The following is a 16,419-nucleotide window of genomic DNA, read 5'->3' on the forward strand; positions in this document are numbered from 1 at the left end:
GGGCTTGTTTTAGTCCATATAAAGATTTTTTAAGTTTGAAAACATGTTCTGGAAAGTTTGAATTTTCAAAGCCTGGAGGTTGATTTACATACACTTCTTCTGAAATATAACCATTTAGAAATGCACTCTTGACATCCATTTGGTATAATTTGATAGAATGATTAATAGCAAAAGATACAAGAAGACGAATAGATTCTAACCTTGCGACTGGAGCAAAGGTTTCATTATAATCAATACCTTCTTGTTGACTATAACCTTGAGCTACCAGTCGTGCTTTGTTTCTGACAACTTCTCCTTTCTCGTTCAGCTTGTTTCTGAAAACCCATCTGGTTCCAATGACATGAGTTCCTCTGGGTTTAGGAACGAGATCCCAGACATCATTCTTGGAGAATTGATCTAACTCTTCTTGCATAGCTGCCACCCAATCGTTATCTTGAAGAGCTTCATCACAGGACGTAGGCTCAATCAGAGACACTAGTCCCAGAGGAATATCTTCAGAAGTTCTGAAGGTAGATCTGGTTCTAACAGGTTCATCTTTGTTTCCCAAAATCAAATCTTCAGAAACGTTAATACGACTTTTAACTTTCCTTGGAATTTCTGGAGATTTAATTTCTTCAGAGTCTGGAGTGACAGTTGCTTCTGGAGTTTTCTCAGATTCTACCAGAGTGATCTCTAAATCTGCAAACTTTTCAACTAGCTTTGACTTTTCAGGGTCAAGCTTATCATCAAATCTAACATGAATTGATTCCTCCACAATTTTGGTTTCTGTGTTGTATACTCTATAGCCTTTAGAGCGTTCTGAGTATCCTAACATAATACCTTTCTGTGCTTTGGAATCAAACTTGTTCAGATGTTCTTTAGTATTTAGTATAAAACAAATGCATCCAAAAGGATGAAAATAAGAAATGTTGGGTTTTCTTCCCTTACACAGTTCATAGGGAGTCTTTTCCAGAATAGGTCTAATAGAGATTCTATTCTGAATGTAACACGCTGTATTTACAGCTTCTGCCCAAAAGTGCTTTGCTACATTTGTTTCATTGATCATGGTTCTGGCCATTTCTTGGAGTGTCCTATTCTTCCTCTCTACAACTCCATTTTGTTGTGGAGTTCTAGGGCAGGAGAAATCATGGGATATTCCATTAGAATCAAATAGTTCTTCAAAATCTTTATTTTCAAATTCTCCACCATGATCACTTTTGACTCTAACAATTTTAGAGTCAAATTCTTTTTGCACTTTAGAACAGAAACTGGTGAATACAGAGTGAGACTCACTCTTGTGCTTTAGGAATTTTACCCATGTCCAGCGGCTGTAATCATCAACGATTACTAGTCCATACTTCTTTCCATTGACTGATGTTGTTTTCACAGGACCAAATAAGTCAATGTGAAGAAGCTCCAGAGGCTTAGAGGTAGAAACAACATTTTTCTTTTTAAAAGATGTTTTTGAAAACTTTCCTTTCTGACAAGCTTCACACAGAGCATCTGAAGAAAACTTCAGTTTAGGCAGGCCTCTGACTAACTCAAGTTTAGTTAGCTGAGAAAGTTTTCTCATGCTAATGTGGCCTAAGCGTCTATGCCATACCCATTGCTCTTTGTGAACTGACATTAAACATTTAACATTTTGATCTTTTAAATCAGAAAGATTTATTTTATAAATGTTGTTTTTCCTCTTGCCTGTGAAAAGGACAGAGCCATCGTTCTGACTAATGGCTTTACACGTTTTTTGATTAAAGATTACATCATAACCGTTATCACTTAATTGACTTATGGATAACAAGTTATGCATTAATCCTTCTACATAAAGAACATCAGATATAGAGAGAAGAGTACCATTACCAATAGTTCCGGAGCCTCTGATCCTTCCTTTCTGATCTCCTCCAAAGCCTACAAATCCAGCGTCTTTAAGTTCCAGACTTTGGAACATAGACTTTCTTCCCGTCATATGTCGCGAGCATCCAGAGTCCAGGTACCATGATTGGTGTCTGAACTTTGCTGCATAGGATATCTGCAACATAGATGATCTTATCTTTCGGTACCCAGAATCTCTTGGGTCCTTTCAGATTAGTTTTCCCAGAGTTTCTTACAACTTTGGGTCTTCTAGCATTTTTAAATTTGTGTTCTTGTGTGTGTGTGTGTAGTGATATGAAAAAGGCGATTTAATTTGGTTACTGGTAGAGGTTTTATGTTCCTCAGAATCATACCCAATTCCTCTTTTATTATTCTGACTTACTCCATAAATCATGGATGCCATAATACTCCTATCTATCCCATTCTTCAGAAATTGTTGAAAGGCTTCTTCATATTTATAAATAATTTCCTTTGAAGTTTGTGGTGCTTGAGACAACGTTTCTTCTAATTCTAAGCTTTTTGTTTTAGCTCCATCTCTTTCTATCGTTAGAGATCTGATAGTGTCATCTCGTGCTAGAATTGTTGTCTCAAGTCTACTACATACTTCAGATTTTGCTTTAAGAAGGCCTTTAATGTCTTTAACTTTTTGTTTTAATTTCTGAAGAGAGGTAAGAGTTTCTGATAAACATGATTCTAAGTCAGATCTAGAAAGTTCAGAAAATACCTCTTCAGATTCCTCATCTGAGCTGCTGGATGTGGTAGCCATAAGAGCTACGTTGGCCTGTTCATCAGAGTCAGATTCTGATGATTCGGATTCACTGTCGTCCCAGGTGGCCATTAATCCCTTCTTTGTTCTGAAGGTATTTTTCTTGAAGCTTTCTTTCTTAGAGTTATCTTTCTTCAGCTTGGGGCATTCATTTCTGTAATGACCTGTTTCTTTACATTCAAAGCAGGTAATATCTTTGTTAGGTTTACCTTTTGAAGTTGACTCTGATCGATCCCCTCTGGGTCTTGATCTTCTGAAGTTGTTGTTGTTCCTCCTTTTCCAGAGTTGCTTAACTCTTCTGGTTAGTAGGGACAGTTCTTCCTCATCATCAGAGTCTTCAGATTCAGAGTCATCAGTGTCTGCAGTTTCTGCTTGAAGGGCTTTGGTTCTGTCTGACTTCCGTCTTTCAGGTCTGGACTTCAGCGCCACTGACTTGTTCCTTTTCTGAGGCTCATCCTCCTCTAGTTCTATCTCATGGCTTCTGAGAGAACTAACAAGTTCTTCAAGGCTGATATTGTTCAGATCCTTTGATAACTTCAGAGCAGTAACCATTGGTCTCCATTTCTTTGGCAGACTTCTGACTATCTTCTTAACATGATCTGCAGTCGTGTATCCTTTGTCTAGCACTTTAAGACCTGCAATAAGAGTTTGGAATCTGGAAAACATAGCTTCTATAGCTTCGTCATCTTCCATCTTGAAGGCTTCATATTTCTGGATCAGCGCCAGAGCCTTCGTCTCCTTGACTTGGGAGTTTCCTTCATGGGTCATCCTCAGAGAGTCAAGTATATCTTTAGCCGTCTCTCTGTTGGTGATCTTTTCGTATTCGTTGTATGATATAGCATTTAGAAGTATTGTTCTGGCCTTGTGGTGATTCTTGAAAACACGTTTCTGATCTTCTGACATTTTGCTTCTGGGAACTTCAGCTCCATTTAAGGTTGGAGGTTTGTATCCATCTGTGACAATGTCCCAGAGGTCAGCATCATAACCCAGAAAGAAACTTTCGATTCTATCTTTCCAGTAATCAAACTTTTCTCCATCAAAAACAGGAGGCTTGGCATTGTAAGAATCTTTCTCATTTGAGTGGGCCATTTGTTTTTCTCGCACTGGATCTCTCTACACGGTTAAGTGTTTGATTTGAAAATCAATAACAGAGCCGGAGCTCTGATACCAATTGAAGGTGAGAAAAACAAGAAAGGGGGGGGTTGAATTGTTTGAAAAATAAGCGCTTTTGCAAAATGAAATCACACAATGATTTTATACTGGTTCGCTTATAACACAAAGCTACTCCAGTCCACCCGGCCAAGGTGATTTCGCCTTCAACAAGGACTTAATCCACTAATCTTGAAAGATTACAAACAACCCCTAAGAGAGAAGAAAATCTCTTAGTCCTCTCAAGTCTACAGACTACAAAGAGTCACTTGAGGAAATCAAATAAAAATAGATACAAGATGTGTAATCTAGAGTGCTTCTAAGAAAGCAAATATTACAAACTTAAGAACAAATTTTTCACTTGATAAGCAAAAGCTTAGTGAAAATCTTTCAAGAACAAAGATGTTTTTCTTGAGCGTGATATAATTTCAGTATAGTTTTGGCTAGTGATTTCTTGCTTACTGAAAGTTGATTTCTTCTCTATTTATATAGGAGTTGAAGTAGTGTTGAAATAGAGTTGAAGTAGAGTTAAATCTGCTGGATAATGAGATGTAATTACGCCATTCCATAAATAGCTTCTGCAGGAGACTTTTTCTTTTAGAAGTGACTACTTACCACAAGTAGTATCTTCTCTCTTGGAAGTGGAGATTAACGTCTCTTTCTAATTGAGGAAATCCATTTGCAGAACTTTAACTTGGCTTAAACGTTACTTCATCATGATTAACAAATCTGATTAGAGTCTTCATGTATCTGGAGAATCTTGCTTCTGATGTTATTTCTTGAGAGTTCAGATGGCGCTGATAACTTCCAGAGTTTACAGAAGGCATTTGTTCAGAATCAGAGCTTCTAGACTTTACTTTATGTTCAGATGCTTCTGATACTTTGCAGTTTTGTCCAGAGTCAGAGCTTCTTGAAACGAGATTCCACTTTAGATGCTTCTGATACTTGATAATTTGTATCTGATCTTGTTGTGCATCTGATGACATCATCAGATTTATTTCTTCTTTCTTTAGAACCCTGCACACTTAGAAACTTTTCGTTAGGGTGCCATTTTTGGTTTCATCCTTTGTTATCATCAAAATCATGGAATCTGTTGTAGAACAATTTTTGTTCTTACACTTTCCTATAAGACATCCGAGATATGAGGTCCTGATGGGCCAAGGTGGATCGCAGAAGAAGTCATCATATTAGAGTTCACTTAGACACAAGGTCGACACGTTGAAGCTGATCACTTAGACTCAAGGCTGGAAGGTTGGAGCCAACCATGTGATAACTCGGAAGGACGGACAAGTCAGACCTAACTTTAGTGCTAGGGAACCATATGGATGATTACGAGGAACGGTTATGAAATGCCTCCATGATTACGCGGGGGTTATAGAAGTTAATGGACAAGGCGTTACCTGGAAATTATAGTAGGAAGCAGATGTTAAATATGGTTATCTTTATGAGGGATGTGGACAGGCACCCCTTTAAGGGGTCATTGATGGTTGAAGGAGTATAAAAAAGAGACTTCCTCCACGAGGAAGAGACAGACAAAAAATGACTTAAGAAAAACATTTACAGACACTAAACCAATCATTTGAGGCTCTCCCTAGCTAGCATCAGGGAAGTCAACCTTTTAGTGTTTTTAGCAAGAACAAAATCCTTTGTGGTTGCCAATGGATTCTTTAACAACAAATATGATCCTTCACTCTTCATTTATAACAACGGTAATGTTATTGCCTTTTTATGGTATATGTTGATGATCTCTTTCTTATAGGAAAACGAAAAATTCTTAAGCATATTTAAGGATGCTCTAGCTGCAAAATTTTCTCTCAAGGATCTTGGGAGCCCGAGCTAATTTCTCGGTGTCGAGCTCATCCCTACGTCCAAGGGAATTTTCTGATCTTAACAACATTATGTTCGAGACATCTTGCAAAAATGAAATATGATTGATGCTAAACCAGTAGGGACACCAATGTGTACTACTTGCTCACTTGACACAAATGATGATTCTTCAAGTTGTGACTCTTCTATATTTCGAAGTATCATTGGATCTTTGCATTACTTATCTCTCACGATACACGATGTGGCCTTTGTCGTCAACTAGTTTTATCTCAATACATGCAAGCACCATTGACCATTCACATGCAAACTCTCAAGCGCATCCTATGTTATCTAAAGCATTCCATTTTCCATGGTCTTCATCTTGTTGCAACAAGAAAGCTTGAACTCACTGCATTTTGTGATGCATATTGAGGTGGTGATAATGTTGTTCGAAAGTCCACGGTGCATTCATAGTTTACCTTGGTCCTAATGTAATTAGTTGTGGGATCTTCCACTGAAGTAGAATACCGCATAATTGGAACCATCACACGTGAACTTTTGTGGCTACAACAACTGCTTATGAAGCTTGACATTAAACTCACCAATCCACCAAACATATTTTCAGATAGTATTAGTGCTACATATCTTTGTGAAAATCCAGTCTTCCATTCACAAATGAAACACTTATACATTGACTATCACTTTGTTCGTCACATTATTGCCAAAGGTGAACTCAAAGTATCCTATGCCCCTTCAAGTCACCAACTCGCAGACTTACTCACAAAGTCTCTTTCAAGATCACATTATGAAATTTTTGTCTCCATGATTGGCGTTGTTGACCACTCATCCATCTTGCGGGGGCGTATTGGCATATCAAGTGTTGATCCATAGTTATTGCCTCAATTATTATATAATCATTTGTCATTATATTGATGATATGTCTCATTATTTCTTGTTTTATATTGCTTTTTTTACTAGCCCATTTTAGTTACTAATAACTAGCCAATTTACTATATATGTATATGTTGTACAAAATAGAATTGGAATAAAACACACTTGTTATTATTTTATAAATCTAAGGTGGTGAATTAGATTTTAAGACTTTTTCTCTTTTTTAAGCCATTGCTCTTATGTTCTTATTTTTCCGTAATTATTTCAATGAATTTATGAAGTAAAGTGCAAAAATATCAATGCAAAATATAAAGAACACAAGGACATATCCTAAATTCCATTTTCAACAAAGGGTACATCTAGTCCTCTCACATCCTGTGAGAGATTTTTCAATATTTTAGATCTTTGTACAAGTCTTACACCAAATCTATCCTACAAGCTTTTAACACAACAAAGAAGCACATCACATCTTTGATTTCACAAGCACCAAACATACAATGAACTTTGAATCAAACCAATTCAAAAAACATTTCTTCAATAATCACCAACAATATGATAATTATAAAAAACAAAAAAAAACACACCATTTTCTATTTACAATACATAGAAAGCACATCAGTTTCTATTACAAACAAAAATCACCACACACTTGATGATCAATACAAATTATGAATACAAGTTTGAATTATCTTTTCAACTCAGCCTAAATTCTAAAATATAATAATTTTTGATCGTCTCTCCCACTTGAATACAATATATATATATATATATATATATATATATATATATATATATATATATATATAATCATTTTATATATTTAAAAGTTGTTATCAATGCATAGTTTGATTTATGTCGAATTGTTATAATACAAATCAAATCTACTAAATTTTGTTTAACATTATATGATATGTTAAAACTTTTTTTAATCATTCAATATTAAAAAATTTATTTTAAAAAAATATTTATAAATTATTTTAATTGTTAATATCACATAATTTATATAAAACTATAAAAGTAAAATTATAATTTTTCTATAAAATCTCTCTTCTCCCATCATAATTCAAATATATTTTTAACTAAAATTTCTTCATTCCCATTCCTCTCCCCTCTTTTTAACCATATATATATATATATATATTCTTGCTAACTTATGTTTTTAGGGCCTAAGTTAATGTTATTATTTTTAAAAATTTTGTGTAGAATAAATAAAATTTTAAATTTTAAAAAATCAAATTCACGTGTTTCAAAAAAATATTTCTATAGATGTATCAGTAAATTGTGCCTTTGAGACACATGTTAGCATTATATATATATATATATATATATATATATATATATATATATATATATATATAAAATATCTCTCATCGTCTCCCTTTTTCTTCCCTCTATTAAAATTTCTCTGTTTCCTTCATTTGAACCAATCCAACTCTTCTAGCACATTTTATTTGAGGAGGTTTCATCTGAACCCCTCGCAACTTTTCAAACAGCTAAAAGCGCATTTAATGTAGAAATGACACTGAGTGGCATGTGAAGCAGTCAATTGTTAAGTCAAAACCGCTACGAATGTGACGGGAAATCTCTCGAATACTTTCTCTCTCCAAAGTTGTGAGGACCAGCCCCTCAAATACATTAACATAAAATAACTTATTTTTTAATTTAATTTTCCGGGTTTCTTTGTTTTAGGGGTACCCCCTCTCATGTGAAAAATTTAAATTTTAAAATTGTCAAATTCAAAATTCTTTTATCTGAGTAATCCCTATCATTTTTTTTAAGTTTTAAAATGGAATAGTTTCTTCTTATCTATGTAACTTTTTATATAAGGGATTTTGCCCTAGCATAAACTCCCTACAAATTGTAGTGGTATACTAATTTTTTAACATAAAAACTTATGACTTCTTTACTATTACTTTAGCTGCAATAGTAAAAAACAGAAGTAAATATACGACAGAAACATGACTTTGGGGATAATAATATGAAAATGAAACATAACAAATATGCTTCTCATTATTATAATTGAATGAAACATAGCAAATCAAAATTTTTGAACCATTTTCAGCACAAGCACTAACATCTACTAGGAATTTTAAGGAGGGTTATAAATTGTAAATAAACTCAAACCTAGTAGAACACAAAACTAACATTAAAACTATATAATATAATCTATTAATGACAACTATCATACTATATATAAATTATATCATCTATGACAAACACATCTGTAGTGATAAGGGCTATTAATTGGGTCATTTCCTTCAACAGGAACTTGCTCAGCTCTGCATTTATATCTGCATCCTCTACATTCATTGTAAGTACAAGTTGGTGCTGTGGACCCAATCATCAATCTCCTAGAATTTCTTGTTTTCCATGCTTCATTCTTGCTACCCTGAGAATCATAGATATACATATTTCATGCATGAATTTATATGTATAAAGAAAAAAAAAACATACCAAAAAAGTTATTCAAGTTTATAATAATTCACTTGTTTGGTTCACCTTTAAACTTGACTCTCTTTGAGGTTGTGAGGATTGAGATATCCACCCTTTTGTTTCAATTCCTGCAAAAGGAAATCTTACAAGTTGAAATTCATGTACATCAAGAAATTGAGCATACATTATTTCTATCTATAAAATTTTAATATTTCAAATGCACAAACATGATAGAAAAGTTGCTAACTGAGAGATGTGATTTTGTTGAGAAATTAGCACATATTTAAAATTGGTGAATTTGTCATTTTGAAAATTCAACAAAATTCTAATATATCCAAATTTTAAAAAATTTACCTAAATTTCTAACAGATTTATAATTTCTATAACAAAAATTAACATCAGATATATCAAGTTTTGACGCATTATTTTATTTTATTATAGATGGAAAATAACATATAACATATAGAAAAAATATACCCAGTAAAATAAAGTATAATATTTTATTTTATTATGGAAGGAGAATTACATATAAAAAATACCCAATAAAATAAAGTATATTATTTTATTTTATTATGGAAGGAGAATAACATATAAAAATATACCCAATGAAATAAAGTATAATATTTTATTTTATTATGGAAGGAGAATAACATATTAAAAATATACCCAATAAAATAAGGTATAATATTTTATTTTATATGGAAGGAGAATAACATATAGAAGAATAGATACTCAATAAAGTAAGGTATCACACCTATATCAAGAGTATTATCTATGTTCATATGAAAAAATACCAATAATAGATGCACCAAACTATCCACAACTGAAAATAGAATGAAATATGATAATAAGAAGAATCCAAGAGAAGTGAATAAAGAAAAGAAGAAAAAGGTGAGAATTCATTGGAACTTTATAATAAGAAAAAAAATATGACATGACTAGACCTTGTATAACTTTAGCTGCAAGAATTAAGGAGAAGAGAATGAAGAGTAGTTTTGGGAGTTTGGTGTAACTCATTCTCCTATTTTTTGAGTTATGTAAACAAGTTTGAAGGGAAGAGAGTATATATTTATTTAAGATAAAAAAAATAAAAAAAGTGAGATTGTGAAAAGATAAAGATAGAGTGGTGTTGTGGTGAAATAGTGACCATAAGAGATAGACTGGCAAATGAGCAGTAAGACAGAGGAACATGATCAAAAAAGGTACATAAATGCTGACTATAGTGGCTAACTCAAAGGAAATTCTAGGGTCAGTTAAAATTACTAGATTGCCCAAAGTTAAGATATTGATGATAGTGATTGATTTGGTGTTTGGCTTGGGTAAAAGTGGTGTTTTCAAATGCGAAGAATCATTTGGAATGTGAAGATATGTCCACTACTAAAAAGAGTGTCTAGGGCTTTCTTGTTTTGACTGTGCCTTCCCATTCCAACGAAGATCTTCGGTAAAATAATTGGATTTAGTTGAATCTGATCATGAACTGACAAGGGTTGCTCGAGGCTTCAAGAATAATCTGATAGAAATATTTTTTATATAGTATTATTTACTACTAATTTGTTTTGTTATGTTGTTAGCTAGATTAGAATTCAGAATTTTTTTTAAAAATAATTTTTTTAATTAAAATTTTAAAATAATTATTTTTTAAAAATATTTATTAAAATAACAATTTTTTAAAAAATATTTAATTTGGCGCCAGTTGCATTGACGGATCCAATGAAAATGTTATTCATTGGCGCCACATGCATTGCGCATCCATGACCAAGGCGCTAGTAGGAGTGACACATGCATGTGTAGACGCCACATACAATGGTGCATGCATAGTCCACTCTATGTGTGCGTCAATGCATGTGGCTACTGCTCCACCACTCCATCTATAATTTTTCACACAACTTCTTACCCTCTTCTTCTATTTTTCTTCAACACTTCCAGCGGTATTTGATAAACTTATCATCATTTCTCCCCAATAGCTGGGGGTGTTGCCGCCAACGACGATGTCGTAATTGAGTTTGGTGTCCATGTTGTTGTGGTTGGGTCGTTGTGGTTGAATGGTTTGTGGATGATATGGTTGCCTGAATTGGGACATTGAATCGTTTTGGAAACAAATATGGTGTAATAAAGTCAAACAATGGTTGGGTGTTGTGGCGTTGAGATGTTTGGATGTTCATAAATGGGGGGCTATGATGGGATGAAGTTGAATCGTATGAATCATCCATGCTTTAGACAGATGTAGTAGATGCTTATTGTTGTTGGTGGTTAGGGTTTGGTTCCTGGTTTTGAGTTTGGGTGTGTGACATGAATTGGTTGCGAGGTTGGGTGTTTGGTGGTTAAGTGTATATGGTAGGGTGATGCTATGAGGTTGTTCATTGGGTTTGGGTGGGTTGACATTGTTCTTGGGCGAGGGTTTATTCTTGGCGTTTGACGATGAAGCTCGTTGGTGTGGATCAATCAAATACCTTGGTTCAGACACAAATTGTGGCGTTGTAACCGACCTAAACCATGCCATATAATATTGAGTTGATCTAGCACCATGTATGATTGGTTCGTTTAAGATGTGTTATTGTCGATTCCTCCAATGACGACGCATCTCTTTTGTGAAGTATCTCAAATAAAAATAATCCCATTGGCCATCGACTCTTTGTGTATGCCAACCTCCCAAACACGTCGGAGATTCTAGAATTTGTTGTTGCATGCCGAACTTCAGTTTTACACGGCCACTTTGGTGCATCTCCATAGTAGTGAACCGGATGATTGATATTTTTGTTGTCCAAACTGTAACATCATCATGGTTAACCTGATGATCAAGATCCATATACGGCCTCCAGATAAATTGTATAAGAATTTGACATGATTAGAGGATATGTAATTGGATAATTTTTTTAATCAAAAGTAGAGTTGTTTAGTAGTAATATGGTATAAAAGATTATGATAGACTACTACAACGTGTTTGGGACACCTGTTGTAGTTCATCCCCTTAACCGACCACCTAGATCGATAATATTCCATTGGAGAAGTGGACTAGGGCATACGACAACAGTCAACAATGGGGACACATGACAACAAATATGATGGAATCAATGAACTCTGTCTTCAAAGGCATCCAAAATCCACCTATAACCACTTTAGTGCAAGCAACCTATTTTAGGCTAAGGGCGTTGTTTGAGATCAGACGTTCCAAATGGGGTTCAACGCTACTATCTGGGCACTTGTTCAGTCGTGCTTCAATGCAATTCATTAAAGAGGAAGCTGCCAAAGCTAACATACATGTGGTCACGGTGTTTGACCACACTAAAGATTGGTACAGTGTTGTTGATTCAATGGATCACAATGAAGGCATGTTGAGGGGACACTATCGAGTGGAACTAGATAGAGGATGGTGCGACTGCGGAAAGTTCCAACCCTTTCGTATGCCCTGCTCCCATGTCATAGCGACGTGTTCAAAGGTTCGATAGGATCCTTCCAACTTACTATCCGACGTTTACAAAGTCATAAACCTTTGCAATGTTTACAAAATTAGCTTTTTGGTGGTAGCAAAAGAGGACTATTGACCTGCATATCAAGGGAACATTCTCTGACACAATGGAATAATGCGAAGAAATAAAAAGGGCCGCCCAAGCAACATCCGTATTCAATTTCTATATTCCAAAGTCGGATCTTCATCGGAGGATGCACTGCTGAAAAGATTAAATCAACATTTCTCTTGTGAATACAAGGACACAAGTATGAATATGAATACATTTTAAAGAAAATTGAAGGAGATTGAAGGAAAATGGAAGGAGAGCGTAAGAAGTTGTGTGAAAAATTATAGGAGGGTGATGTTGTGTATTTATAGATTGAATGGTGGAGCAGTAGCCACATGCATTGACACACACACACATAGTGGACTACACATGCGTCATTGCCTGTGGCGCCTACACATGCTTGCGCCACTCCTGCCGGCGCCTTGGTCATGGATGCGCCAGTGCATGTCGTGCCAATGAATAACATTTTCATTGGATGCGCCAATGTAACTGGCGCCTAGGTTAGATGTTTTTTGAAAAGTGATTATTTCGGTAAATATTTTTAAAAAAATGGTTATTTTAATTTTTTAATTAAAAAAATAGATTATTTTAAAAAAAAAATCTCGAATTCAAGTTTGAGTAAAATATAAGTTGAGTCATTTGCAACTGAATCAAATTTAGTAAGCATATTTATGGTTGAATAAGAAGGTTCTTGAATGCTATTTTTTTTTCAAATTGTTGATATAGATTGAAATTATACATATTAAAAGATCTCACATAACTTATAGTAGGATATTTGGTATAGTTTTTTTTCACCGCCACTGCAAGAATACATAGAATTTGTGATTAATAGGAAGATGGTATCAATTAAAAGTACTTTAATCTTGTATTTAATTTTATCTTTTTTTCTATACTATTAGAGTATTGTAAGTGTTAAATGTAATTTATATCAAGATAGTTGAGAATTTTCATTTGAGTTTAATTTTAGTTGTATTTAGTTTGCATTAGGATTTGGGTTAGTATATAAACCAATAGTTAGTTATAGCTTCTAACAAAATTTCTGCATTTTAAGAAAGTTGAAAGTTAATTACAATTTTGGTCTCTCTTTCTCTTTGCAACTGTTATTCATCTTTTTCATTCTTGTGCATTGTTAATGGAGGTTCACTATTGAATTCCAACAATTGGTATCAAGAGTTCTTATTCAAATTCATAGGGAAACACGAGTGTAGTGAGGTGTGTGATTAATTACGTTTTTGAAATTTGCATTAAATTAAAGTTCAAAATCGAAAAGAATCACATGTCTTGATTCTCAGGGTTTTGGAAACATGGGTGTTAGTGAGAGGTGATTTGCACAAGAATGAAGATCTACGGAGGAAACACTAGCTTGAATACAAAACTTTTAGCATTCGACAGAAAGAATTGGAATCGGTGGTCGATTAAGATGTGTGTGTGTGTAGCGGTAAATTCATGACCATCTAGCTATGGATAAGCTTGACGTCAGTTAAACCAGAGTCGCCACCGCGCTTTTATTGTTTCCAAGGGAAAAGGGAAAAGTACGAACAAAACCCAAAGATAAGAAGTTTTCAAATCAAAACTAATAAAATGCCAGAGATTACAGGTAAGGGGGTTGGTTACACAGAGGGAAGATGTTAGCATCCAAAGTGTCCTAGGTACTCCTAGGGAGCCCTTTTTTGTGTGTACGTGTATTTTGATATAAAATGATGTTTGAAATAAATAGAGTGTGGGGATGAGAAAAGATTTCATTAATTATATTTTTGTGTTTGACAAGGCCTTCGGACTTGTGCCTACGTACCAATATAAAATGAGGGATCAAAACCTCATAGTTCGTGGTAACAATTTCAAAGTGAGTAAATTGCTTTTAACAAAAATTAAGTTTAAAAGAGGCACAAAAGGCCTAAAAGAGTTTGAATGAGGGTAAGTTCTTTTTGTCTTTTGAAATTTTAAGTCAATATGGTTAAGTTCATTTACAAGTTAGATTAACAAAAGAGTGTAAAAATGCAATGGCATAAGGCCAAAGTTTCTAATTTCCAATAAAGTTTAAGTTTAGAAATCACAAGCAAAGAATATTTTTGAAAAGGGGGGAGAGATTTGAAATTTAAGTGGGAGGAGATGAAGAGACTATTCCTAAGCAAAAATTAAAAGTTAAGAGTTAAAAAGATCTGACCAATGGGAGGCAATCCAATAGACAAGAATGTCATATAGAAACCTAATTTTCCCTTGGACTTTAGAATCAAGCAATATCAATACACACAATAGCAAGGTGAAGAGCAGAGCATCAGATAAAGATATCCACATCCAGCTTAGCAACTCCATGATCTTCTTCATAATCTCCCATGTATCAGATAACATACTCCTTGAATGGCTCAGAATAAGGCATTAGACATGGGTTCAAAGTAACAATTGTATTAAGACCATGTAGTAGATGAACTCAAAAGGGATCTCAATACTTGCTTCAGATGAAAGTTCAATTCACAATGACTATCTTCCGAAAAGTTGGCATTGGCCAAGTCCTTTTTACTTAGGGAATGTTGCCTAATTCTAAGTCCAGTGTCTCAGATCCAATCAGTCCATACAAATCTTTTTTAGGGTTTTTGTTGTTATTATGTACATTAAGGTCAAAAGACAACAAACACAAACAAAATACACAAACAAGTATATACAATCACAATATAATCACAAGATATGGCTCAAGTGAGCAAAGTGAAAATGACATTAAAGTAAAAAAAGTTAAATGGTGTGAATAATAGCAAATGATAAAGACTTGAATTTAAAGTGTAAAAAAGTAAATGACTTGAAATTAAAAGTTAGTCAAATGTCAGTTGATTAGAAGTTAATATTGCTTTTGCTTTTTTATTGTTTAAGTCATTCTTTGGAGAACACTCAACCCTCTATTCACAAGCGTGGATCCTTGAACCAAGACATCTTCCAAAGGAAGGAAAAAAGGCCAAGTTTCCACACAATACCATGAAAGGGGGGAGACTTACAATCTCACTTACTAGAATGCTATGCTTTTGGGTCAAAATTTAGCGCTATGTTAAGCAATCGTAACCGGACTTATGTAGAAGTCACAACTATTTGAGGTTGGACAATTGAAATTTTAGTGTTAATGCATGTTAGAGATATGGTATTACGAACCATACTCCTAAAACATACCACACTTAAAAGAAAATGGCAAGAGGGTGGACCTAATCTCATCCATACTTAATGTTGATTTTGCAATCAACTAGCCTTAGGATATAAAGATATCATAGGTCAATAAAATAGATGGGATAGAATGAGATTGAAGATGAAGAGGGAGGGGAAATGAAATAAACTCAAATTTGGTCATGGGAGGACTTTTATCAAATTAAAATCATTCATTCATTTTCGGAGATGAAATGTACATTTCATCAATCCCCTAAATCCAATGATTTTAACCTAACAAAGTCAAATCGACCTTGACCAAGGCCCAACAATAAAAGTCAAACTCAACAAGTCAATCAAAATAGCTCAACATAATTTATTCACAATTAAACAATTAAATAATGCATTAAATTGAATTATGGTTGGTCAAAATCCTAAAACCTCTTCAAAACACCAAATAAATGGCCAAGAGACTTATCATAGGTCAAACAAGGTCAAAGGACCTTGGAGAAAAAATTTCATCATTTTTGGAAACTTAAAAGTATTTTTAAACAATTAAAAATATGCACAAAAACAATTAAATCATGAAAAATATTAATATTGACCCAAAAAATAATTTTAATTCAGAAAATGAAAGAGAAAATTATTTGAGAATTTTTGGTGAAAGTCTCATATTTTTTGAATCAATATTAAAATTAGTATGAATTAATGAAAATAAGTCAATTAAAATAAAAATCAGAAAATGCTAAAAAAACGTGGACCACTTGATCGTCCCTCATTAATTGAGGTGGTAAATCAAGTGGATCAGAGCACGTTGTCTATGGTAAACCTCAGTCAATGTGCCACACACGTGGTAATCAATTGGACGCTCAAGATTAAAACAAAATA

General features: G+C 34.0%; 1 protein-coding gene across 2 annotated transcripts; it reads right to left on the bottom strand.

Moving 5' to 3' along the window:
• Positions 1 to 8,439: 8,439 nt before the first annotated feature.
• On the bottom strand, positions 8,440 to 10,053 carry LOC127127830 (EPIDERMAL PATTERNING FACTOR-like protein 9). 2 transcript variants are annotated; one of them, XM_051057110.1, is made up of 3 exons: positions 9,838 to 10,053; positions 8,960 to 9,021; positions 8,440 to 8,849 (listed from the first exon to the last, which is right to left on the bottom strand). In XM_051057110.1, the coding sequence occupies exons 1-3, from the start codon at positions 9,908 to 9,910 to the stop codon at positions 8,664 to 8,666; spliced, it is 321 nt and encodes a 106-aa protein (XP_050913067.1). In that variant the 5' UTR covers positions 9,911 to 10,053; the 3' UTR covers positions 8,440 to 8,663. The 2 variants fall into 2 exon arrangements, with proteins under 2 accessions (XP_050913067.1, XP_050913068.1); XM_051057111.1 differs by lacking the exon at positions 9,838 to 10,053 and adding an exon at positions 9,648 to 9,748.
• Positions 10,054 to 16,419: the final 6,366 nt, after the last annotated feature.

The sequence above is a fragment of the Lathyrus oleraceus genome, chromosome 3 (assembly GCF_024323335.1).
Source record: "Lathyrus oleraceus cultivar Zhongwan6 chromosome 3, CAAS_Psat_ZW6_1.0, whole genome shotgun sequence".
NCBI lineage: Eukaryota > Viridiplantae > Streptophyta > Magnoliopsida > Fabales > Fabaceae > Lathyrus > Lathyrus oleraceus.